This window comes from Diplotaxodon limnothrissa, linkage group LG8 (genome assembly GCF_057381915.1).
Source record: "Diplotaxodon limnothrissa isolate DT_005_m linkage group LG8, D_limnothrissa_male_GT1.1, whole genome shotgun sequence".
Lineage (NCBI taxonomy): Eukaryota > Metazoa > Chordata > Actinopteri > Cichliformes > Cichlidae > Diplotaxodon > Diplotaxodon limnothrissa.
In genome coordinates, this window is record NC_140603.1 from 19,083,446 (window position 1) to 19,107,306 (window position 23,861).

A 23,861-nucleotide genomic window follows, 5' to 3' on the forward strand; every position below is an offset into this window, starting at 1 on the left:
TATGAAAATGTGAAATGTGAAAGTGAGGTCATATGTGACAGGATAGTTGGATGCAGATGTTAAGGTGATATTTAGAAACCCCATATACCAGTATTTTATCCTAAATGTTGCCAATACAAGGATAGTCATTTGGATGAGTAACGAAACGTTTCACCCACTGAAAACGCTACATCTAGATGAACAGAATCAACTTTTGAAGCTAGTTATTTTATGAAAGTTTCATCTTATTTGACCTTGAAGAAGTCAAATAAGATCAGAAATCCCAATATATCATCATATGTCATTTCCTATATACCTATATGTTGTAAATACAGACAATGGTAGTAAGAAACATCGTTGTAAATAGCTCTACATAGCATTATTACCACTTTGACCTTAAGATCACTCTGTCGAGCTTTAAGGTAATGTCAGAAGTCAAAAAGAGGTTTAAGTCTTCAGATATGGTACTCTCTATATGTTGACCATAAACACCACACTTGTAAGAATCATAGTTTCTAATTTATAAAACGGATTTGTCAATTTTCCACCAATAAATCATTACATTGACAAATTTTACACCCCTACAAAGCTTGATCAGAATGCATTCAAAACTTTTCTAGCAATCATGTTTACAGAAAAAAGATGCACCCAAGCGCTACCAACAACATAACCTTTTTGGCAGAGGCAATAAGAATATATTTAATATTTGAGAAGTGCTATATACTTCCCAGTGTAAAGGTAGTCAGGCATTCAAACATAACATCAACATTAACATTGAATAGAAAACTCTTGGCAGCAAAGGAAATGTTTTGCTTATTAAAATAAAACCAAAAGGATCCACATGACTGCATATCACTGTGGCAAAATGATAAAAATTATATTTTAAAAAGTAATATGGGTGAACTCAGTTCCTATAAGCCAGTAGAGGGCACAGAATTTCCTGTTTGTGACACCCAGTGGAAAACCACAAAGATAAACTGCCATCATGTGGTTTGGAGTAAATTGAAAATTTCTAGTGCGTTAATATCATTTTCTTTGAAGATATGAAACATGATTTTTTAGTTATTCTTTATAATACACTGGATGTTATAACCACATAATTTGAGACATTAAAGTTAAAGCATGGTGTTTAAAGAAAAGAAAAAGTCTACTATACTAAGTCTAGTCTACTAAGTCAACTATAGGTCAGTGGGGCTTGTGTGCTCACAGCACTCGTGATTATTGTATTAACGATATCCATTCTCATTAATATTGTAATATTGATTCAAAAGTAGAAAAAAAACTGTCTGAAACCACCCTTTGAGAACACTGACTAACTCCTGCTGAGTTTATGTTTTGAATGTTAAAAATGTGATGAATGAAAAACACATAAAACAGACAATCAGAGATCTGCTTTTCTGCAAAATACATTTGATTTACAGTCGACCGTGTAACCCTTTAATTAGTCTTTATTAAAATATTGTCCATGAGCCCATTTTGCTGTACACTCAGTCTGTGCATGCATCAGCTTAAAAGGATAATATTTTCTTTTTTTATGATAATAATTATGATAAACCTTTTATCATAATTATTAGTGTAATTAAGTCATCCTCAACTCTCTCTTGGCTGTGCAGGATTTTTTGAATGCAGCGCACTACTCGCATCTCCTGGACTTAAACTGCAGGTTTAATTTGCTCGTTTGTGTGCACAGTACAGTTCATCAGCTCAACGGAACACAATATGGAGACACAGAGAAAGAAAATAGGTAAAAAACACGTCCCAGCTCACTGGCTCTGACAAAGCCAGTAAAGCTATTTAGCTCCACCAAGTGGAAGAAAGAGAAAACAACCTGTGAGGTGGTTAAAAAAAAGATTAATAGAATGAAACTAATTCACATGTAGAGATATGACGTCAAGCTGGCCTTATTAAATTTAAGCCTCCGTTAGAGTACATCCCACAGCACAGACTGTAGATAAAAGATGGATGTATACACCATCATGTCACCTGTTGTCTTTGGACTATGCATTTCAAAGCCTCAACTTTAGCATTTTGGCCCGTAACCAGGTTTGGGGGGTTAAATGCTAAGCTATCAGCTAAGGTTATCGAGCATGGTTAGCAAGGTGCATCAATGAAAGCACAGTTGCATTTTCATTTTTTAACATTTCTGGCTTTGTTTTTCACCTCTGGAGGTTAATGCTTCATTTTGATCAGTTGCTTTCCAAAGTTTTCTCAGATGGCCCCAGTAGTCATTCTGTCTGCCCAGCAGAAGATCTGTGCTCCGCAATTTAAGGAAACACTGGTTTAAATCAAACCACAGGTTTGGTTTAAACTACAACTTAAAATAGAGTAACGCTAATAAAAAATCAAAAGCCCCTCAGTGTTCACATTAGTGTTTGTGCAGCTTGAAGGTATGTTAACACAATGCCACAATTTTCCCAGGAGTGGATATCCCACCAAAGGTTAGACCATGCCATGCTCAGTGACATTACCAAAAACCCAAGAGATACACCTCGGACTCTACAGGCCTTGGACAGCATGTTAAATGTTAAAGTTCATGAAAGGGGGAAAAAAAGTTCATAAAGCACAATTAGAAAAAGACTAATAAAGTATTGCTCTTTTGGAAGTGCTGTTAGAAAAAAGTGTCTTCTGTCTAAAAAGATCATGCCAGTACAGCTTAGGTTTGCAAAGCTGCATCTGAACAAACCACCAGACTTCTGGAACAATGTCCTTTGGAGCAACAAGACCATAATGGAAATATTTGATCATGATGTACAGCACTACATTTGGTGAAAACCAAACACAACATATCAGCGCAGAAAGTTCATACCATGTGGGAGCACAGTGATGGAAGGGTGATGATTTGGGATTGTTTTGCAGTAGAAGGGTCTGGACACTTTGGAATCATTGAGTCAACCATTAACTCTTCCGTAAACCAATGTATTCTAGAGTCAAATGTGAGGCCATCTGTCAAACAGTTAAAACCTTGTTGAAATTTGACAATGATCAATTGCACTGCTGCAAATCTGCAACAGAATGACAGAAAAAGAAAAGATGATGGTGTTGCAATGAACCAGTCAAAGTCCAGACCTCAATCTGACTAAATGCTGTGGTGGGTGAAGTCCAGAAACCTGAAGGAATTGAAGCAACATTGCATTTACTTCTGCTAAATTCTACAAGTTATAACCTACAAGCAATCGGGTGTACTTCATTTTTTCAACTGATGGTAAAGCTTCACGAGAAAACTCCTTTTAACACCGCTGTTTTATGTGAAAAGTAAAAAAAAAAAAAAATTACCAGAGCATAAAATATCTGAATACATAATATGTTCAGTGAAGTAGCTTGCATAGCAGTGATGACAAGGACTTAAGCTCACACAAATACAGTGTTAAACATTTACTAACTTCATTCATCAAGTTTAAAAAACAGCAACAGATGTCTTTGGTGTAATTTAATTTGTGGTGATTTAATGCATCTGTTTATTCTAGGAATCCATGCACAGTTCAGGCAAACGACTAAATGCATTAAATTATCCTATAAGCTAACAAAAACATGTTGTACATGCAGGACATAGTTTAACTGTAGTGGTTGAAATCCAGATTTAAAAAGCAGCTCTCAGGGAAGCTTTTTAGGGCCCCTTGTGGCGTGGAAGTTATCGATTTCACCCGGTTGTAATCTAACCTTGAGTACAGTACTGAGTCCGTTTTGGGGGAGCGTACATTATGTGGTAAACCGGCGCACTGGAAGCATCACTGTAAAAGGTCTCCTGGGAGCTCACTGCGGCCTTGCTGCGGGAGGTTATGATCTTTTCTTAAGCATTAAAATAATGGACTGTAACGAGATGACTCCTCCCGGTGCAAGCATCGCTCTGTAACGATAAAAAGAAGAACGAGTGAAGCAGAAATGTGACAGCACTTGTCAGGAGACTTCAGAGCACTGACAGCTCCCGGTTTGCCCGTGCAGGGGCACCAACACGGACGAGGAAACCCCGAGGATCACGGCCTCCTGTCCGGATGACACCGACAGGAGCCAGCCACACTGGTCTTTATAGCTAGCATTAGCTAAGCTAACAAATGTCTTCCCTGATTTCGAAATAATTGTAAATGGATAACTTAATACAGACAACTTTATTTGAGATGCGGGGAGCTCGGGGGTGTTAAGGAGTTTGCTGTCGCCGGTTGGACGGATAACATCCTTTCTGGGGTTGTGAGTGCTGTGAAAACTGCAAAAGGTTCTCCAGGTAAGACTTCTACTGTAGCTGGCGTTAGCTCGATTCATCACTTGACCCTAGCTAGTTTGGGCTGTGTAATAGGTTCAAATCCTACATTTTATAGGCAAAGTTTGAGTCGTTCTGCCGATTGGCATAGGATAAGCTGACAGTTGATGGGAGCGCATCGCTTTTGTGTTGTTGTTACCAGGATTTTGATTAGCACCTTTAGCTTTAGCCAAGTTTGGCATTCCTCGTCCACTCGATCGGTCAACAGTATCGAAACGGTTTTTTTCACCCACTATTATCAAGATGGTTTTGCTGAAAGGCTGCTCGAATTGGGGAGCTATGAGCCCATGGGATTGCTTTTGATGTTGAGATTGAGCTAGATAGTATTTCTGTTTAGGGAACTTGTGCTTTCTAGGATTGTTTTGATACACAAGTGAACGGGCTTGCTGGGCTGCCTGCTCAGAAATGAATATCATTATTTTATTATTATATTCTTTGGTGGTTTTTGAGCTATGACACGTCTCATATGTGCTCTCAGATTTAATTTCCTTTTTCTATTATTATTATTATTATTATTATTATTATTATTATTATTATTTTATTTTTTTTAAACCTATTTCTTGAAATTAATTTCAGAGTGTCACTTTAAGCAAATTTTCCCTGGTGTTTGTGTTTTGAGGAAAGCGTTCCTTTGAGCAGCAGGCTGTGACGTTTACTGATCAAATAATTGCCTAGGTTACCATGCAAATGTGACAAAAGGTGTTACATTTTCCCAGTCAGACCTCAAGCTTGTTGGGTCACTTCCCTAAATCAGAAAGTGCCACACAATTCAGTGTATGTCATTCTAACTCAAACCAGGTCTTCCACATAAGTTAAATATTTGTGGCTCAGGAGGTAAAGCAGGTCATCCACCAATCAGGAGGTCAGTAGTTCAATTCCTGGTTCCTCCAATGTGAAATCTGGGACGTTAGATTAAAAGTGCCTAGGTAAAAACAACTTGTGTGAATGAGACTTGTAATAAGAGAGTGCCCAAATTAACTAGAAAATTGCTATACAAGTACTGTTTATGTCTTACTTTCTAGGCATGATGGAAGGACTTCATAGCCAGGCTATCAGCCTGGATCCACGAAGGCAGGAGCTGCTTGAGGCTCGGTTCACTGGAGTCGGTGTGGCCAAGGTTGGAACATTTTAACATTGTAATGGTTGTTTTGTTGCTTAAAATGACAACAGTTACAGGTACAGGTCATTTCTGTGGATGCTGGACTTGATGCATGTTGTTTTTGCTAAATTTTGCAATTCTTGCTGAATTAATTCCTGGAATTCATCCCACAACCCCACTGTGAGTGCAATTGGTTAGCACTCTTGTGTTAGTCTTTCAGTTGAGGTATGCTTAGAAGTCCTCTCTGTTTACAGTGTGCCCTCTGTTCAGGAGGTTTCTTCAGTGCTGTGATCTGTTTTCATGAGCTAAAGGTACAACAAGACAAGCTCTGTTTTGGCTGACACAGGAGCTGGCCGGCAGCTCTTTGTTTCAGTGGAGGATAGTGACACTTAAATGGCACAGCAGCTGAAGTTCACAGTATTGGCTGTGCTTTGCTGTACCCTGCTGTTGAACTGGGTATTAATAAGTGAGGGTGCACATCTGAGAAAATGGCAGCTCCTAAGAAAGCAGCCATTTTTATTTATTTATATTTTAAATGCTCTTACCTATATTTCACTCTTAAATTTATTGTCAGGACTGCTTGCTGTGGTATAGGAGGATAAATGATGTAAGGCTGTGGGTATGATACCAGTGGTATACAGTGGATATAAAAAGTTTACACATCCCTGTTAAAATTGCAGGTTTTTGTGATGTTAACAGTGATACCATAAGTCATTTTCCCCACTTTTCCCACCTTTACCTTACTTAACTCAACTGAAAAACAAATATTAGATAGTACACCCTACACTTTGTTGAAGTACTGTTTTGATCCAAAGATTCAATATTCGTCTAAATATTGATTTAGATATATGCTTCAGGTGATTCTCGTGTTGAAAGGTGAAATTCGTCTTCATCTACAGCTTTCTGGCAGATGTCTTAAGGTTTTAAAAGCATGATACTGCTGCCACCATGCTTCAACATGGATATTGCATTATGCCACTTATTTATTTGTGTTGTTGATTTTTAGGTTTGTTTTGTTGTTTTCTTTCCCCCCCTTTTTTTTTTTTTTTTTTGTTTGGGGCTTTCTGTATGCATGTGTGGCCAGTCTCCTCAGATCAATGTAAATTTTCCACCCTTCTTAATTTTAAACTTGATGATTTAGCAAATTGTAGCTGGTCTTGGACATTTTTCTTTGTCAGAAATGGCTTCCGTCTTGCAACCCTACCCCATAGTCCTCACCGCCAGAATTTCCTGCAGCTCCTTCAGTGTTGCTGTAGGTCACTTGGTAGCCTCCCTGACCAGTTTTCATCTTGTCTTTTCATCACTGTTGTCCCATATTTCTGCCTTTTTATTTTTTTAATGACTGGCTTCACTGTGTTCCATGCTACATCCAATGCTGTGGACACTTATTTATTTATTTATTATAAACCTTTCTCTTGACTGATGCCTTTCAATGATAACATCTCTTTGATGCTTGGCTTTTGCTCTAGTTTGCAACGGAGTAAATGTTGGGAAAATCCTACTAGGGCAGCTGAACTTTATTTGGGGTTAATCAGGGTTTCTTTTAAAGTAAAGTGTGCGTGTTAGTCCCCATAGGGAAATAGTTCCTCTGCATTTAACCCATTCACCCAGTGAAGCAGTGGGCAGCCACCAGTGCAGCCCCCGGGGAGCAGTGTGTAGGGTCGGTACCTTGCTCAGGGGTACCTCAGGGTAGCCATTCAGTGGAGTCGAACCCCCGACCTTCCGATCATGGGGCCACCACTCTACCTACTGAGCTATCCCTGCCCTTAATTAATGGCAGCTGTGTACCCAAGAAGATTGATTGCTGTGATCTAATCAAAAGGTGCTTTAAGAAAGCATTAGTTTAAATGTGTGGACACTAATGCTGGTTATTGTACTTTTGTTTTTTGCTTTTTTTTTTGTCTTCAATTAAATGACACATGTTATAGGTCACATTAAAGTTTGGAAATGAATGGATGGATATATATATTTTTTGACATTATAGATATCCACTGTATGTCTTTGAGTGCTATTTAGGACGTTGCAGTCAAACTGTAGATGTTAATATAAAGGAATGAGAGGAGTTGTCTGCTATAGTTGTGACCTTGAAAAGCGTTAAGCTAGCAGGCCTTAAAAAGCATTAGCCTCCTGCCCCAGAAAGCCTGCTGTTTCTTCTTAGTCCCATCAGGCTGTGCAGAGTCTGGCCTTTAATGACCCTAACCAATTCAGCCAACTGGAAGTCAAGTGAAGATTAGCAAGGTGATGTGTGTAATGCGCACTCACAAGGGTCATAGTGTGACAGTTGTGAATTCTGCCAATAGTGGTTGGTGTTTTATTTATTGTTTTTGTTTTTTTGTTTTTAAAAAATAATACTGCACTGTAGAAATCTGCAATGAAATGAATTGGAGAGTAATGCTGACAGACTCTAAACAGGCCACAGACGTCTTTTGCTTTATCTCATGCATGCAGATCATTTAAATATCCCGTATCACACATTTTCAGTTCTGTCCATAAGAGTAGTTAATGATTAACCAATCGGGTCTTTGTCTCTCTTCTTTGCTGTAGAGTTCGGCCAACAGCGAATCATCCAACCAGTCTTTGTGCAGTGCAGGATCACTCAGTGACAAGGAACTGGAGGTTGGTTTTTGATTTTTGTGTGTGCAGCTCGCAGGTTTTCAGTATTAGTTGTTTCGAATTAGTTATGTATTTTGTGTAGTACATGCAGTAGTGTATGGAAACACTTTGGTATGGTGGAGTTTTGTGAATAATTTATCAACCTGGGTTTTTTTTGTTTTGTTTTTTTACACTTTAATTAAATAGTAACAGAATTTAATATTTAATGTGTTTAAAAGAAATTGAAAGAAAACCAATAATTAACCCAGAGAGAGAGGAAAAAATGCTTTTGTAAATTTTAGTTCATGCTTATGGATAAATGGGGAACCTAGCTGGCTTAAAGAAACTCACACAAACATGGGAAAACATGTAAAGCCCTCAGAGAAAGAATCATTATCCAGACTTAATCCTGAACCCTCTTGCTGTGACGCAATGAGGCACAGCAATAAGCCAGCATACCACCTCATAGGCAAATTTAAAAACCTGGTATGACTATAATATGACTGGAAGCACTACAAAGTTTACTAAATACTAAACTCGAATAAAAAAAACTGCTGTTAATGTTATTATATTTTTTCAAAAGTTTATTTTAACTAAGAGACTCGAACTTAAAGCTCTAAGACTTACATTTATACAGTTTCTTTGCTGTTAATGTGGTTAATTGATCAATTCTAAGCTGCTTTTTTGTGTTTGTCAGACACCAGAGAAGAAGCCCAATGACAGAAGCAGGAAGAGGAAAGGAGACACCTATGACAACAACAGCCAAGGCAAGTCCACATACATCTTATGTGTTTAAAGCAGAAATGCCTCTCTGTATTGGGAAATGATCAGCTGCTCAACTTTAAAGTGTTGCACCACTTTAAGTTTGGTGTTAAATAATTGTTTAAAAAAACTGGAGTCTTAAAATACAAAGTTGTAAGAGTCACATTTACGTTTCCTTTACTATAAAAGGCTGTTTTTGTTTACAGGAAAGGGAAGAGTGCAAAAAATGAGCGATTACTGCGATGTGAGTACAAACTGAAAGGACATAAGATGCTTTAGATTTGTTGAATGCATGGTTTCATTGATGCTCATTGTTTTCAGTTCTGAAGCTTTCCTCTTTCATACTCTTGTCCTGGTTATATCAGTACTGCCCTTCATTGATCCTTTGCTAAATAACCACTCTGTCCTCTTTGTTTCTTCTCTTTGTCCTGTGGTCAGTTTGCTGGTAGCAGCGGCTCTGGCACCAGTCCTGCTCGAAGCATCCCTATGCTGGTGCGCTCGTCTCCTCAACATTCACTGTCTAATCCTATGGTGAGCACAGCATTCGTCTCTGTTGCACCTTTAGCCAGTGTCAAAGTCAACCGATGGTTGTGAGTTTTCTTCTTTTCTGGGAGGACTAACTGGCACATCTTTGGTTTGTCTGCATCACTTAAGTCAGTGGTTTTAGTGAAATGGGAGCTAACTTTTCTAGTGCTGGTGTCATGCCTTCAGTTTTGAGCTTAACTGGCTGGGATTTAAAGCAGGGAACAGTCCGGAAGATCAATGTGTACATTACACGAAACATTTGCTCGCACTAAATGTGTAAGCTTCTCTGATGGCTGCATTATATAATTGATAACTTGGTTACATGCCATAACTTTCCCCCCAGCAACCAACAGCCCTGTAAGCAGTAATTTATGGCGTTGGGGTTCCAAATGAAAGGAGCAATAATTGACTTTCTGTGGCATCCTAGTCAGATGCCTGAACCACCTCAATTGGCTCCTTTCAATGTGGATTAGCAGCGTTATCCTCAACTCGGCAGACCGCTATCTGCAGCTGTTTCAGCAGGCCAATGCTCACCACTATCTGCCAGAGTAGAGCTTTTCTGGATCCGGAGCATATCCAGACCTTCACCAGCATTTAGTCCCATTATGTCTCCAAGGAAAGTTGTAATAAAACTACTATGGACTGTCAAAACATTTCTTTCTCATTCTTTTTTTTTTTTTTGTAAATAAAATTCTCTCCACATTATGTTTTCCTTTTAATGCCTTTGAGCTTCTCTATAAACTGATGCTGTCTGTGAATCTGGGTCTGATATTTTGTCCCCCATGTTCCTCTACTTTTTCTTTCTTTCACTGAAATACAGCTTCAGCACAACAGTCCTTCGTCCACAGGATCAGCCCACACAGACTCTTCATCTTGCAGCTCTGTTAAAACAGCCCCCACACACTCCTATTCCCATAAAGCCATCCAGGTAACTGAGACTGACCCAAATCACTGCTTGACACCTTGACTTTTCTTCTTTTCTCTTTTTTTTTTCTTCATTATAATCTCAGTCATGTTGAAGCACGTCCCTGGTTTAAGTGTTCTGTAGAGTCTGACAAAACTTGTAAGGTTGCAACACTGCACACCTTGTTATGCCATTAAAAAAGTACAGTACAGTTGGGATGTGGATGCAAGAATTAAAAGGGCATTAAAGGTCTCACACTGCTGGTTTTCTGACATAATAGTTGCAACACATCCAGCTGTTCTTGTAAATTACACTAATTGGCCTGATTTAAAGGTCAGCACTTAAAAGTCACTTCTAATATTTGCGATACCAGTGGCTGATTTTGATTTAAATTTAAAATGATGGACTTCTTTGTTAGTGACCCAAGAGGTTTGTCCACCTTTTGAACGAGATGCTTACTGTGGGCTCGCTACCTTTTGATCTCCTTCCTCAGTCGGACCTGACGATCCTGAAACTGACAGCACTGGAGAAGAGCAAGAACTCTGACCTGGAGAAGAAGGAAGGGAGGATAGATGACCTGTTGAGGGTAAAATCAGCAGTTACTCAAATGTTTCTCTTAACAGATAGCTTGGACCATTGAAAATACAACTGTGAGACGAGTCATTATTGTCCAAATCTGTTGCTTTGTTTATTTGGCTAACAATGACAAATCTCTCAGTAATTAACCTTCACCAGTCCGCTTACAGCTCATCACGCTCGTTAACTTTTAAACGCCACTAGTTTGCTGACATTTACACCACTTTCATTTAAGCTACAAACTGAAATTCTGGCAGTTTTTCCCCATCGTGTCAGTTTAATAAGCGGCCTTGAATCCTTGCTGTAATGAGAATTGGTTGTCAGAGTGATGATGCGTGTTTTGGCAGGCAAACTGTGACTTGAGGCGGCAGGTGGACGAGCAGCAGAAGATGCTGGAGCGCTACAAGGAGAGACTAAACAAGTGTGTGACCATGAGCAAGAAGCTGCTAATTGAGAGGGTCGGTGTGAATATGAATTTGCACAAGTATGTTTACCTGATTTGGGACACCTCTGTAGTACAATGTGAAAACCAAAGAAGTCAGTTTATGCATGTAAGCATTGCCTGAATGTAACTTGTAAAAGGCTTTATGGTGATTTAAGGTGGAACTGAATAGTATTATTTGATAATAATATTTGATACTTCATATCCTCTAGGTTTTTTTTTGCTTTGTTTTGTTTTTTTGTGCCTACAATGTTTTACTCATTTATTTCTTTATTTGTGTTTGAAGTCAAGACAGGAGAAGATGGCATGCAGGGACAAGAGCATGCAGGACCGTCTACGCCTGGGTCACTTCACCACCGTACGCCACGGAGCTTCCTTCACTGAGCAGTGGACAGATGGATATGCCTTCCAGAATCTCATCAAGTCAGAACACAAATGGGCACAAGCGTACATTTAAATTGTTATTTATTTATTTATTTTTTCTATTCAGCATACAGAAATGCTTACGCCAGATTGTCCCTGCATGTTGTAGGCAGCAAGAGCGAATCAACTCTCAGCGGGAGGACATTGAGAGGCAGAGGAAGCTGCTGGGGAAGAGGAAACCTCCCTCCATGGCCCAAACGTTTCCACCCAACCTGGAGCACAACAAACGAAAAAGCAGAAGCAACGGCCAAGAGAGTGAAACGTACGGTTACAAGGAGCAGATCACTTTATTGTGTAATAAATGGTGGATTAATAAGCTTGTAGCCTGAATATAATGAGGTTTACTGGTCTGTGGGGGGCCAGTCATGCAGTTTTGTGGTGAGTGGTATTGATGGCTGTCAGTAAGCCGTTAACCTGAACCAGCATTGGGTGAAAAAAAATTTAGTAAGAGGTCAAATGCTGTATATTTAACTCTGTAGATCACAATTATTTAGACATTTAACATATTTTCTTCAGTAAAATCTCACGTTTTCTTTGCTTTCTGTTTTTAAGATCTTGTTTATTTAATAATGCATTTCTGGCTCTCTGATCTCTCACAGGTTGTCACTGGCAGAGTATCGCGAGCAAGAGGAGATCTTCAAACTTCGAATCGGTCATCTTAAAAAGGTGCCAATGTTTCTTTTCGCTTTTGTTGTTGTTTTTCCCACTTTTTTTTCTTTCTTTCTTTTGGAGTCACCCGTTCAAACGATGAGGTAGGTGATAAATCTCTGCACTTGTATGCAGGAAGAAGCAGAGATCCATGCAGAGCTGGACCAGTTGGAGCGTGTGAGAAATCTGCACATTCGAGAGCTTAAGAGAATCCATAATGAGGACAACTCGCAGTATGTATCATCCCAGTTTAACATGCCCTACTCAAGCTCTGTGGTGTCTTTTTAAAGCAACAAATACTTTAACAACGTGTTCCTTTGTAGATTTAAAGACCACCCCACACTGAATGACCGATATCTGCTGTTACAGCTCCTTGGAAGAGGTGGCTTTAGTGAAGTTTTTAAGGTAAGCCAGTGCTATTTACTTGGTTTCCATTCCTCATGAATACCTTTTTTGTTCCTTCTTTGTTTTCTAAACTTTGAGTGACGTACAGGAAGATAAGTCTTGCAACACTTCTGTATGCAGTAAACAGCTACTGTAGAGAATTCAATGGGAAATTCAGGCTATTCAAGCTGCTTTGTATTGATGTGAAATGTACCTTTTTTTTTTTTTTTTTTTTTTACAGGCTTTTGATTTCACAGAGCAGAGGTACGTGGCCATTAAAATCCATCAACTCAACAAGAACTGGAGGGAAGAGAAGAAGGAAAACTACCACAAGTGAGTCTGCCGCTCTGTAAATGTGCTCTCTACGTGTTATTGTGTGATCGGAAATATTTCTTTTATTTATACTCAAGTGATTAATTCGGACTCATTAATTTTTTTTCGTTGCAGACACGCCTGTAGAGAATACAGAATCCACAAAGAACTCGATCATCCTAGAATAGTGAAACTTTACGACTATTTCTCGCTCAACACAGACTCGTAAGTGCTTCATTTCACATAAAGCTCACGATGTGGCACTAATGCGAATGCGATGATTGTTATTCGGTAGTGTTCAGGGGCAAAAACTTCAATTTTTATTTTCTCATCTGTAGTTATTATGGATGTTTAAGAGCTTGGGTTTCAGTTGGAAGTTTGTTCTGTGTAGTTTGTAGTCTGTGGCAGTGGCTATGGAGGTGATGAGAGCCTTAGGTGACAATATTTAAGAATTACTTATTAACAATGGTACTTTTTTTTTTCTTCTTTTTTCATAGTAAATACTAGAAAATGTTAAAACTGCTTTGTTTGATGAAAAGAAATGGAAAGCAGAAGCTTTGAATATTTGAATACCATAAAATGAATCTATAGATTTCCAGTAATAATAATTTGGCAGATGCACATGATCTTTTTTTTGTTCATGTCTTTTGTAAACTTGGAAAGTGTTGCTGATATTATCACTTTTTATCACATCAGGCATCTTAGAATATGTTTGAACGTGTAGGTGATCATTGACGCCTTCACAGTTAACCCATGTGTTATCTAATCTGGTGCAGGTTCTGCACAGTACTCGAGTACTGTGAAGGCAATGACCTGGATTTCTACTTGAAGCAGAACAAATCGATGACGGAGAAGGAGGGCCGCTCCATCGTCATGCAGCTCGTCAATGCCCTCAAGTACCTCAATCAGATTCGGCCACCCATCATACACTACGACCTCAAGCCTGGTAATCTCACTGAGTTTTATGGGCAACACACAAATGTGTTTTCTATTCTAAACATAAAAGATCTCTGGCTATGTTTACAGTGTAGGACTCGTGATGCTTGTGAACCCTCATTTTACGTGTTCTGTCACCAGGGAACATCCTGTTGGTCAACGGCACAGCTTGCGGAGAGATAAAGATCACAGATTTTGGTCTCTCCAAGATCATGGACGATGACAGCTACAACTCTGCAGATGGCATGGAGCTGACCTCACAGGGAGCAGGGACCTACTGGTACACATAGACACTTTGCACTGTATTTAGTCACCAAGCAACCAGGATGACTACGCAGGTTTAGCAGATGTGCAACGGTTTCACAGTAATGCTGCTAACTCAATTTTAATTCTGTATTCAGCAAGCAGTTTGAGAATAAAGAAAGATCAGAAAAAAACTTTTTTCTCTGATTTGTTATTTTTGTTACAGGTATCTACCACCTGAGTGCTTTGTAGTGGGCAAGGAGCCCCCTAAAATATCCAACAAAGTGGACGTTTGGTCAGTAGGGGTCATCTTCTACCAGAGCTTGTATGGACGCAAGGTAACCACTAATCTGTATTACAGTAGTTGTCAGGTTTCTGTTTTGTTTTTGAATAAATGAACTTAACAAGTCTGTAACTTGATCTTTTTCAAGCCGTTTGGTCATAACCAGTCGCAGCAGGATATCCTGCAAGAAAACACGATACTAAAAGCCACCGAGGTGCAGTTTCCCCCCAAACCTGCAGTCACCACAGAAGCAAAGGTCTGGTATTCATTTCTTTGAAACTGCAACAAACTTGTTGACCAGTTGGCATAACTATCTGCACAGTGCATTACATATGTTGCATTAACAGAACAGCAGTTAGCCTGAGAATTTAAAAAAAAAAAAAAAGTGTGTTCAGCTATAATGAGTCACTTTTTGTCACGGTTTCCCTTTACAGGCCTTCATTCGACGTTGCTTGGCTTACCACAAAGAGGACAGGGTGGATGTGCTGCAGTTGGCCAGTGACCCCTTCCTCATGCCCCACATCCGAAAAGCCCTGGGCAGCAGCACACCTCCAGCACCTCCCATTCCTTCCACCTCCAGCTGCTACAGCAGCAGTGCCTCCAATTCGAGCTAGCTGAAAGAAACTAGAACAAAACCCCAAAGCCACATGGAGACGTTACACCCTTGATGGAGCTCCTCCTTTGCTCTCTTCATGGCAAGAAAGCAGAGCGCATGATGGGAAGGAGGCATCTTAAAAGAGTGAATGGAACCAAAATAATCTATGGTGTGGCGTTGTAGTAGAATATGTGCCCACCACTGTTATTCAAGTGGTGTAAATGTGCCAGCCTCTGGCTGCGGGCTCAGTAGAACCCAAAGAATTGCCCATATGCATGCACTAACAAAACTTTGGCTCATTTCAAGAGGCTTTTTTACATGACGAATATATGAAGCACCTGAAAAATTGCATAACTGTGACAGGCTCAGAGGTATGCTATGTGTGGAAAATCTCTTGCCTATACTCCTAAAAGGCTTTGAAGAGGAAGCATAAATTAAATGTCACCCCATACTGCTTGAAATACATCGTCTATCAAAGTATTTTCAGATTAATAGTTGTCCGTTTTAAATGTGTTCTGATAGAATTGAACCTGGAACTTTTTTTTTTAGGAAGGGCTCCGAGTGATGAGGAGTGACTGATGACCAAAGTTCGAGGCCTGTCGTCATGACGTGGCTTCTTTAAAAGGTCATAAATGACTTGACATAGAAGAGGGCTGACTCTAGAAGACTGACTTGTTTGACCAATTTGAAATATTTTACTTGATAACTGGAATTCAGCTTATTTTAATTGTTAAGTCCATATTTTTCCATGAGATTCACCCCCACCTCTAACGCTGTTAAACTTGAATGGTGTGTGGGTGGTGACTGAGTGATTGTTGTGATGCGAGGTAAGATTAAACTGAATTGATGAAACCATTAAAAAAACAAAAGAATATTTGGTTAACTGTGTGGTGTCTCGCTTCATTTTGGGAAATTGTGCAAACTTTTTTATATTAAGTTCAAACATCAATGTGATTTAATATATGCAATCTTAAAAAAAAAAAGCTCCAGATATTTTCTTCCAAACAGTTTTATTAAGTCATTTGGTACAGAGTATGAACACAAGGCTGAAGCATCAGTGCACCTCCAGCAGTTATGTGTATGATAAATCTGGTAATTGCATTCAATGTTAATGAAATACTGACTTGTTGAATACTAAAATCTACTCCAACTATCACACAGCCTTTAAATTTTAATAGGTGAGGGGCAACAGGAAGTGGACAATACATCAAACTTACAAATATTGAAAGCATATCGTGGTATTAACAAAGCAGGCAAGAACTAAATGAAACATCATCCTGCTTAATTTGAGGGGGATATCTACAACTGTATTAATTTTCTTTATTTTTAGTGAACCAACAATTTTAAATCTCCCTGTTGCAGCAAAATAGACTTTAATGGATTTTCTGTAACTTGTTTAAAAAAAAAAAAAAAAAAGGGCTCGATATCACTCAAAGCTTTTTGCTGTATAGTGCAGACTTAACCATTCTTTTCCTTTGGCTAAAGTATCCAAATATATATTGCATGATATTCCTTCAACAGATGTGAATGTGACTAATCAAATATTGACACTGTCCAGCTGCTTTATCTGTTGTAGAACTGTGAGGTAACCCAAGCCAGTCCCCACTTCAGATTGGTTAACATAAACTTGAGCGCTTTCGTCCACTGCTCCTCAGAGTTAAACTGAGTTTTGATGGAGTAGGAGCCTCCGCTGCCACCCGTATCTTCGATCTTGCCCTTCTCCACATCCATTCTGAGGTATGAGGGAGAAAAAAGTCAAGACTAGTTTCTAAGTTTATAAATATAACACTGAATCTGAACTTAAATCAAAAACCTGGGAAATGTAACATTCCTGAGTCACAAATTTAATATGTTCACAGAGGCTGAAATGCTTATTACACCGGAGTATCCAAAGTTTCCCCGATTTGCTTACATTGAACCAAAGGCCACATGTCTGTATTCACAGTACAGAGTTTAAGTTTATGAAGGATCAGTCTGTTAAAGAATGAATATGATTTGGGATATTCCAACCTTGATGTACTAGCAGGGAACAACTAAAGTGTAGATTTTCACGTTGGTTCCGAGTGTGGGGTCGAAGCTTGCCTAAACTTGCTTATTTGACTAAGATGCTAATAATAAAGGTTCACTTGTGTAGAATAGGGCTGACATTGGACCAGAATTTACATTCAAACTACCGGTACATGTATATTTATAAATTCATTTTAAATGGCCCATAGATGTGCTACACAATGAGCACACAGAAATTTACAATACACACATAATGCTGATATCTGACCTGTAGGGGAGGCAGAAGCCAGTGTCTCCTTTTTCCACCTCCTCTTTGAACTGTTGGACACAGTCCAGGAAGGCCACCATGGCATGATCGAACTTATTGTCCCAGAAGAACCTCAGTCCACCTGAGCAGTACAGTGGGAGCTCCTGAAAACACAATGGTAGACAAAAAATGGCAGAATAAGAACCTGGACAACTGTTTAAATAAGCACAGGAGAGCCGGGTGTAAGAATGAACTACCTTTGACTTGTCTGTCAGTGACTCCAAGTATGAGTGGTTTCCATATGGGACAAGACGATATCTGAGGGGACAAAGAAGAGTTTGAGCTAGTTTATTGCACTTCAGACTAACAGAAGATTAACTGGAAACCGCACTAAATTTTAGTGATTCGAGGCTGGGATTCATTAAGGTTACAGAACTAAGACATTTAGACAGACAATGAGCACAGCAAATTACAAGAAAATTATCATTCCAGGACAAAATAATAGCGAATAATTCAATCTTGTCAACTAAAACATGATTTGCAAACATTATTGAGAGAATGTAAATCTGTAAGAAACCAAGTAAGTGATGTAATAAAGCTATGTAGGCATGTAGATATGGTAAAGAAAACCTGGCGAAGTTCTCGCTGAGCATCAGAATTAGAAAGAAAAGTGATTTAAGAGACTTTAAACGTGATGTGCTTCTTGGTGCCAGACAGCCTAGTCTGACTATTTTAGAAACTGCTGATCTACTGAGATTTTCGTCCCAGATCACCATGTCTATGGTTGGTTTTAAAAAGACAAAATTAAAAATTCATCCCATCTCTCCATCTCTCTCTCTCTCAAGCTGCTGCAGCACTGTCCTTGAGGTGTTTGGTATATCCTTTTCAACGCTCCACTGTTGCTGACTATATCCACAGTTACTGACAGCTGCTTCCATCAGCATAAAGCTCCATGTGAAAACCTCAAATAATCTTAAACATATCAATGAGTTCACTGTACACAAATGGCCTCCACAGTCACCAGATCGTAATCAAAGATCATCCAAGAAGACTTCCATCATGTAGCCGACAAGCAACAGGAACCATGTGACGCTATCATGTCAATATGGACCAAAATAGCCAATGAATGTTACCAGTACCTTGTTGAATCTATGCCACAAAAAAGAGGGTCCAACATTATACTGACAATCTGTACCTAATAAAGGGGCTGGCGAGTGTGTTTTAAGCTCAACAGCAAATGGTGAAGAAAGCAAGTTAAATTAAGCGTGTACCTCTGAAAGCGCAGCCCCATTTTGTTGGCGAGAGCGTGCAACAGAAGCACCGTCTGTCCCCAGGCTGCGTTGATCTCGTTCCACTCCACCGGGACGCTGGGGAGTCGGCCCAGGCGGAAGTTGTTGATGGTACCAAACTGGCCGCTGTGCCTGGAAAAAGAGGAGAAACGAGTCGGATTCTCAGCCAATAGGCTCGTCTCATAGTCTGTGTTAAAGATTTGAAAGTCAACATTGATTTAAGGACCTAAATTATTTCTTAGCATACACAACAATGTGTTTGCCACCGTGTGTTTGTGTGTGTGTGTACCAGATGTGAAATGTAGCATTGAAAACGTTGGTCTTTTTCAGGCGGTCTAGCTGAATCTGGCAGTAGCGCATCTGGTTATCAACACTCTTGAGCTCATCATCCAGCTCTAGCTGCTGCCGTTTAAACTCGCTGTACTCCTTCTGGTATCTTTAGAAAGGGGAAGACAGAGGAGTTAGGTGCTGTATCATTTAAAATACACCCATCACCTGTCTACACCATTGCTAGCTCACTCACTGTAGCTCCTCTGTGTCAAGCTGCTGAGCTTGGATCCTGCTCTGGGCCAGGTCTTGGGCCACAGTAGCCCTCTGCTCCTCCACAGCCTCCAGCTCCTGAACCAGTTTTTCCTCATCCTCTTTGAGCTGCTGTAGCTCTGCCAACAGGGTCTCCTCATCCTCCACCTGCAGGTGCGATAGCAGCTCCAGACACTGCCTAGAAATACATTCACAAACATTTGGAATCAGCACTTTAAGTGGTTCTCAGTACTGGGCAGCTGCTTAGGCTGGATCCTCATTCTTGTGCTCACTTGTAATTCTGGCATTCGTTCTCTGTGATGTTGAGCTGCGTGTCTAGGTGGTCCAGCAGAGTGTCGGTACATTCCTCGCACAGTGGGTGGTCCACATCTGTCTGGCCCGACATGATGTCGAACAGGTCACTGGTTACCTTGGTGGGATATGATCAGAGGCAAAGCTTATTTGGTTTTGTCACACAGATAATACACCGTGAAATCAATGCATGTTTGTCACCTTCAGTCTACGACTGAGGTTTTCCATGGTGCCGCCATCAGATGCATCTCCAATGAGTGTGAAGCTGTTGGCGCTCTCTGTTGACATCATTCTGAGGAAAAGCACGCCATTCAAGATTAAGCAATTCTGTCAGCTTTGTTGGACATGCAAGTAAAAAAAAAAAAAAAAAAAAAAAAAAGAGTTGGGTGCTCACCGTGCAGGAGGGATGTATTTTCTCGAAACTCCATCCTGCTTGTTTTCAACAAATGTTTCCTGTGAAAAGAATCCAAGTCTAAGAGTCAAACAAATTTTTCAACAGCATATTTTCACATAAAACTGAAATAATTATTTGTTTTTCATCTTTGAAAACCAAGAGTGACAGGGCCAGAATAGCACTTAATACAGTTATAACAAACAGCACCACCAGATACATCTGTATCTGTAACTGAGGGAATACAAATGAGACAACACAACACTAAAAGCAATCACACTATTCAGTAGTACATCCTCTACACACAGTAAACAGCAATGAGACTCTCAAGTCCATTTATAAGTTATTCCAGGAGAGACAGAGAGCTAATACAGCCTTTATACACTGCGCAAAAAAAAGGAAAACTTTGAAAACATATCAGATTTCAATGGAGGAAAATAACTGGATATAATCATGCCACACCTTTTTACGTAAATGAAAATTATCTGGTATTCTTCAGAGGCCTGATTTCAAAAACACATGAAAATCAAACTGAAAAAAGTAGCATGAGCTAGTCCATTTTGCTTAAATTTATTTGCAGCAACTCTTAATGGTACTCAGTTTATATAGTCCCCATCTGCTCCAATGAATGCCTGACGAAGTTAGACTGCTCCTCCCACAAATAGATCAGAAAGTCTGAAGTTTCATTGGCTTTGATTATACTTTGATTAAAAATCCTTTACTTTTTCTTTTTAATAATGTATTACACAGAGCAGTTTCCAGCTCGGCATTAACCTACCTCTGGTGCCGTCTCCACTCCGCTGTTGTCAGACTGTTTGCTGGGGGTCACTGAGACTATTGGAGCTGACGAGGAAGAGGAGGAAAGAGGTCATACATAGGGCGACAAATGGAGCAGGTTCAACATCAAATACGGCGATTAAACATACCAATAAGCTCCTGGATGGTGACCCGATCGAGAACATTGAAGGATGTGTCCAGTTTCAGCGGCTGGGAGCAGCGCTGACACACAAAGCTCACCTGCATGGTGGTGCTCGACGTTTTGGAGCCCTCCATCGCTGGCTAAAAACAAAAAACAAGTTAATAAGTAAAACCACGTTTCATTTTAAATTAACGACTATCTCCTCATGTAGGAACGCTTCGACTAGTGACGAAGGTTAAAAGCAGCGCATAAACACTTGTCTAGTCACCGTTTACTTGCTAGCTAGTTAGCTGTTTGGCTAAACACTTGCTAACAGCAGGTTGGGTACAGCCAAACCATAAGTTTGGCAGGTAGTTTTTGTGTAGCATACAACCAGGGTGTAAAAGCACAAAAGAGACTCACTGTCGTGTGTGATAATTAAACGCTACAGCATTATAATCCTAATGCTGCGTCCTAAAGGGACTCCATCCCGCCTCCACTTCCTTATTGTTGTTTACGGCGGTTTTGACGTCATGTTAAAAGTTAGTCACGTGAGAAAGCAAGAGCCCTTGTGTTACTGTGATTTATCATTAGTAAACGTATTAATATTAAGATATACTTTATCAGTCCCGTTGTTGCCATATTCACATTATTACAGCTGTAATGTTTTATTGTTTATTATTTCGCATTTATTGCTGGACAGAGTAGAATAAATAGATATAGATTGATAAAAATTGATAATAGATAGATGCAGCTTGAGCAATCCCAAGAATACTACACAACAACAGAAAAATGTACACTATACAGTACTATAAGTACAATGTTAACCACAAAGACATACACATAGAGAGAGAGAGAGAGAGAGAGAGAGAGAGAGAGAGAGGAGAGTTGAATATTACTGACTGGATACCAGTGCAGATTTGTTTATCAGTCCCCAATGTGTGTATGTTTGTATTAACATATGTAAGTATATATGTGGTCTAACGGTGGCTGGGAGGAAAGACCTTTACACACCGTGGATGCAGGAGCCTGTCACTGAAAGGTTTACTTCAAAGATAGTTAATAACTAATATAAAATTATATAATTCTCTATAGAATATATCATTCTTATATTGCAGTTTTATTACAGCTCAATCTGATGGTCACAAACTAATATCTGATTAAGACATTTCATTGCCACTGCAAATATTTGATTTGATCACTCCCGGCTACCAAAAAAATGGGATCCTATAAATGCAGACAAAAGGAGACAGACCCCCGCTGTAACCATTTTTTCATCAAGGTTATATAGATACACCAAAGCAAATCTACTTTATTTGCTTTGCGTGCGCATGGTAATTTTATTAACACTGTCAACTGTTATTTAACATAACATGTGCTTTTATCATTACTAAAAAGTGTACATTTCAATACTGGTAAATAGAAAATACAGCAAATCAGATTATATCACCCAGTGAAAGTAAATGAATGAGGGATAAAAAGCTGCTGCTTTTAGCCACCTGCTGAGAAACACTTCTGCTCAGGTAATTTAACTGATTGTCATCTACCCCTCTTTTACACAACAATATATTATATAGCATTTAAGAGTCTGTTTTTCAAAGCCAAAGCATGCAAGTTACAAACACATTGTTTTTCAATGGAAACGTCTTTTGGCCACAGCACATAATCTGACTCCTGATTCCTCATCCTGTCCCTAGCATTCTCTAATTTTCATCCAACATCTGTCCAGAGCATACCTTGTCCTCTCTAGACTCTCTTTCACCTGCTCCCTGCTCTCAATACAGATCACAATGTCATGTGATCCCCCATCTTGAATCCATCTGTCACTCTTCATCACTGTCTCACTGTCCTCATACATGTCCTGCATCACACATACTTCTCAGCTACTCCCGGCTTCCTCATGCAGTATCATTTTTTATATTCGGCAAACTATCATATGCCTTCTTTAGGTACACAAATCCTCAGCGCAGCTCCTTCTGACCTTTAGGTACTTGTCCATCAATACTCTCAAAATAAACATTGCATCTGTAGTGCTCTTTCTCAACATGAAGCCATGCTGCTGCTCACTGATCGTCAGCTGTCCTCTTAACTTAGCTTCAACAATTCTTTCCCAGAGATTCAGCGTATGGATCATCAGCTACAACTCTGCACAACATTCTTGTTCTTGAAACTCGGGATTAGTACATAACTCCAGGCACTTCCCGTTCTCTTAGATAGCTCCATACTTCTACAGCTATGACATCAGGACAAATGCCTTTCTACTCATCATAAGATAAGATAAGATAAGATAACCTTTATTAGTCCCACACGTGGGAAATTTGTTTTGTCACAGCAGGAAGTGGACAGTGCAAAAGTTATGAGGCAAAAATTAGAATACAATAAGAATAAATACAGTACACAACTGTACAGAATAGAATAAAATAAAATACTATATACAGTAGAATAAAATAAAATAAAAATACAATAAGATAAAAATAGAATACAAATACAAATACTATATACAACTGAGTAAAAATACAACGATGACGATCATGCAGCCCTTACTTCTACTTACTAATCCTCTTCGCTTCATGATTCATTAACTGTCCTTGACCTATCCTCCTTTTTCTTTTTCTTTCTCTTCTCTTTTTATCTCCTCAAAGTACACCTTCCATCTTCTCAGCACGCTCTCTTCACTGGTTAGCACATGTCCATCTCTATCTTCAATCACTTAACCTGCTGCACATCCTTTCCAGCTCTTTGTCTAGCCAACCGTTATAAGGCCTTTTTCCTTCCTTAGTGACCACATTCATTTGCCTTGAATACTGTCCAGGGCTGGACTGGGACAAAAAATCGGCCCGGGCATTTTGACTAGAGACCGGCCCACCAGGATAAAGATTGAAAATGTGACGTCATTCAGGGGTAAAACCGCAAAGGATTCTGGGAACTTGTGGCAAGAGGTACTAGCGATAAAAAGAAACCCAAAAAATGCCAAGAAGCTGTTGTATTATTAACTGCAATAGCTGGTCGCATGACAGCCACGGGAAGCCGACGGGTAAAGAGATCGGTTTTTTTTATCGGATTACGTCGTTGAAGAGAAAATTTTTAAGCCATGTTTCCGAAGTAAGAGCCGACGGATGGTCTGGATATACCAAATATAACGTCTCAGAACACTCCAGCTCACATGTTAGTCTGCTCCAAGCATTCCCACAAAGGTCAGAGTTTTGTTGTAGTTAATGCGTCATTTTTCTTAACATAATTGGT

General features: G+C 39.5%; 2 protein-coding genes across 2 annotated transcripts; one reads left to right on the top strand and one right to left on the bottom strand.

The window, feature by feature from the left end:
* Positions 1-3,693: 3,693 nt before the first annotated feature.
* LOC146626738 (serine/threonine-protein kinase tousled-like 2) lies at positions 3,694-15,802 on the top strand. Its single transcript, XM_085360768.1, has 21 exons — positions 3,694-4,195; positions 5,254-5,348; positions 7,875-7,946; positions 8,620-8,689; positions 8,891-8,928; positions 9,123-9,215; positions 10,030-10,137; positions 10,607-10,699; positions 11,037-11,147; positions 11,418-11,554; positions 11,664-11,816; positions 12,154-12,220; positions 12,338-12,435; positions 12,526-12,607; positions 12,828-12,919; positions 13,034-13,123; positions 13,675-13,844; positions 13,976-14,114; positions 14,304-14,415; positions 14,509-14,616; positions 14,795-15,802. The coding sequence occupies exons 2-21, from the start codon at positions 5,256-5,258 to the stop codon at positions 14,972-14,974; spliced, it is 2,106 nt and encodes a 701-aa protein (XP_085216894.1). The 5' UTR covers positions 3,694-4,195; positions 5,254-5,255; the 3' UTR covers positions 14,975-15,802.
* A 156-nt stretch (positions 15,803-15,958) lies between these two features.
* On the bottom strand, positions 15,959-21,142 carry becn1 (beclin 1, autophagy related). Its single transcript, XM_085360769.1, has 12 exons — positions 21,042-21,142; positions 20,647-20,779; positions 20,499-20,563; positions 19,724-19,782; positions 19,531-19,621; positions 19,311-19,447; positions 19,022-19,216; positions 18,788-18,934; positions 18,481-18,630; positions 17,467-17,527; positions 17,231-17,373; positions 15,959-16,687 (listed from the first exon to the last, which is right to left on the bottom strand). Exons 2-12 carry the CDS (start codon positions 20,771-20,773, stop codon positions 16,519-16,521), a joined length of 1,344 nt encoding a protein of 447 aa, XP_085216895.1. The 5' UTR covers positions 20,774-20,779; positions 21,042-21,142; the 3' UTR covers positions 15,959-16,518.
* Positions 21,143-23,861: the final 2,719 nt, after the last annotated feature.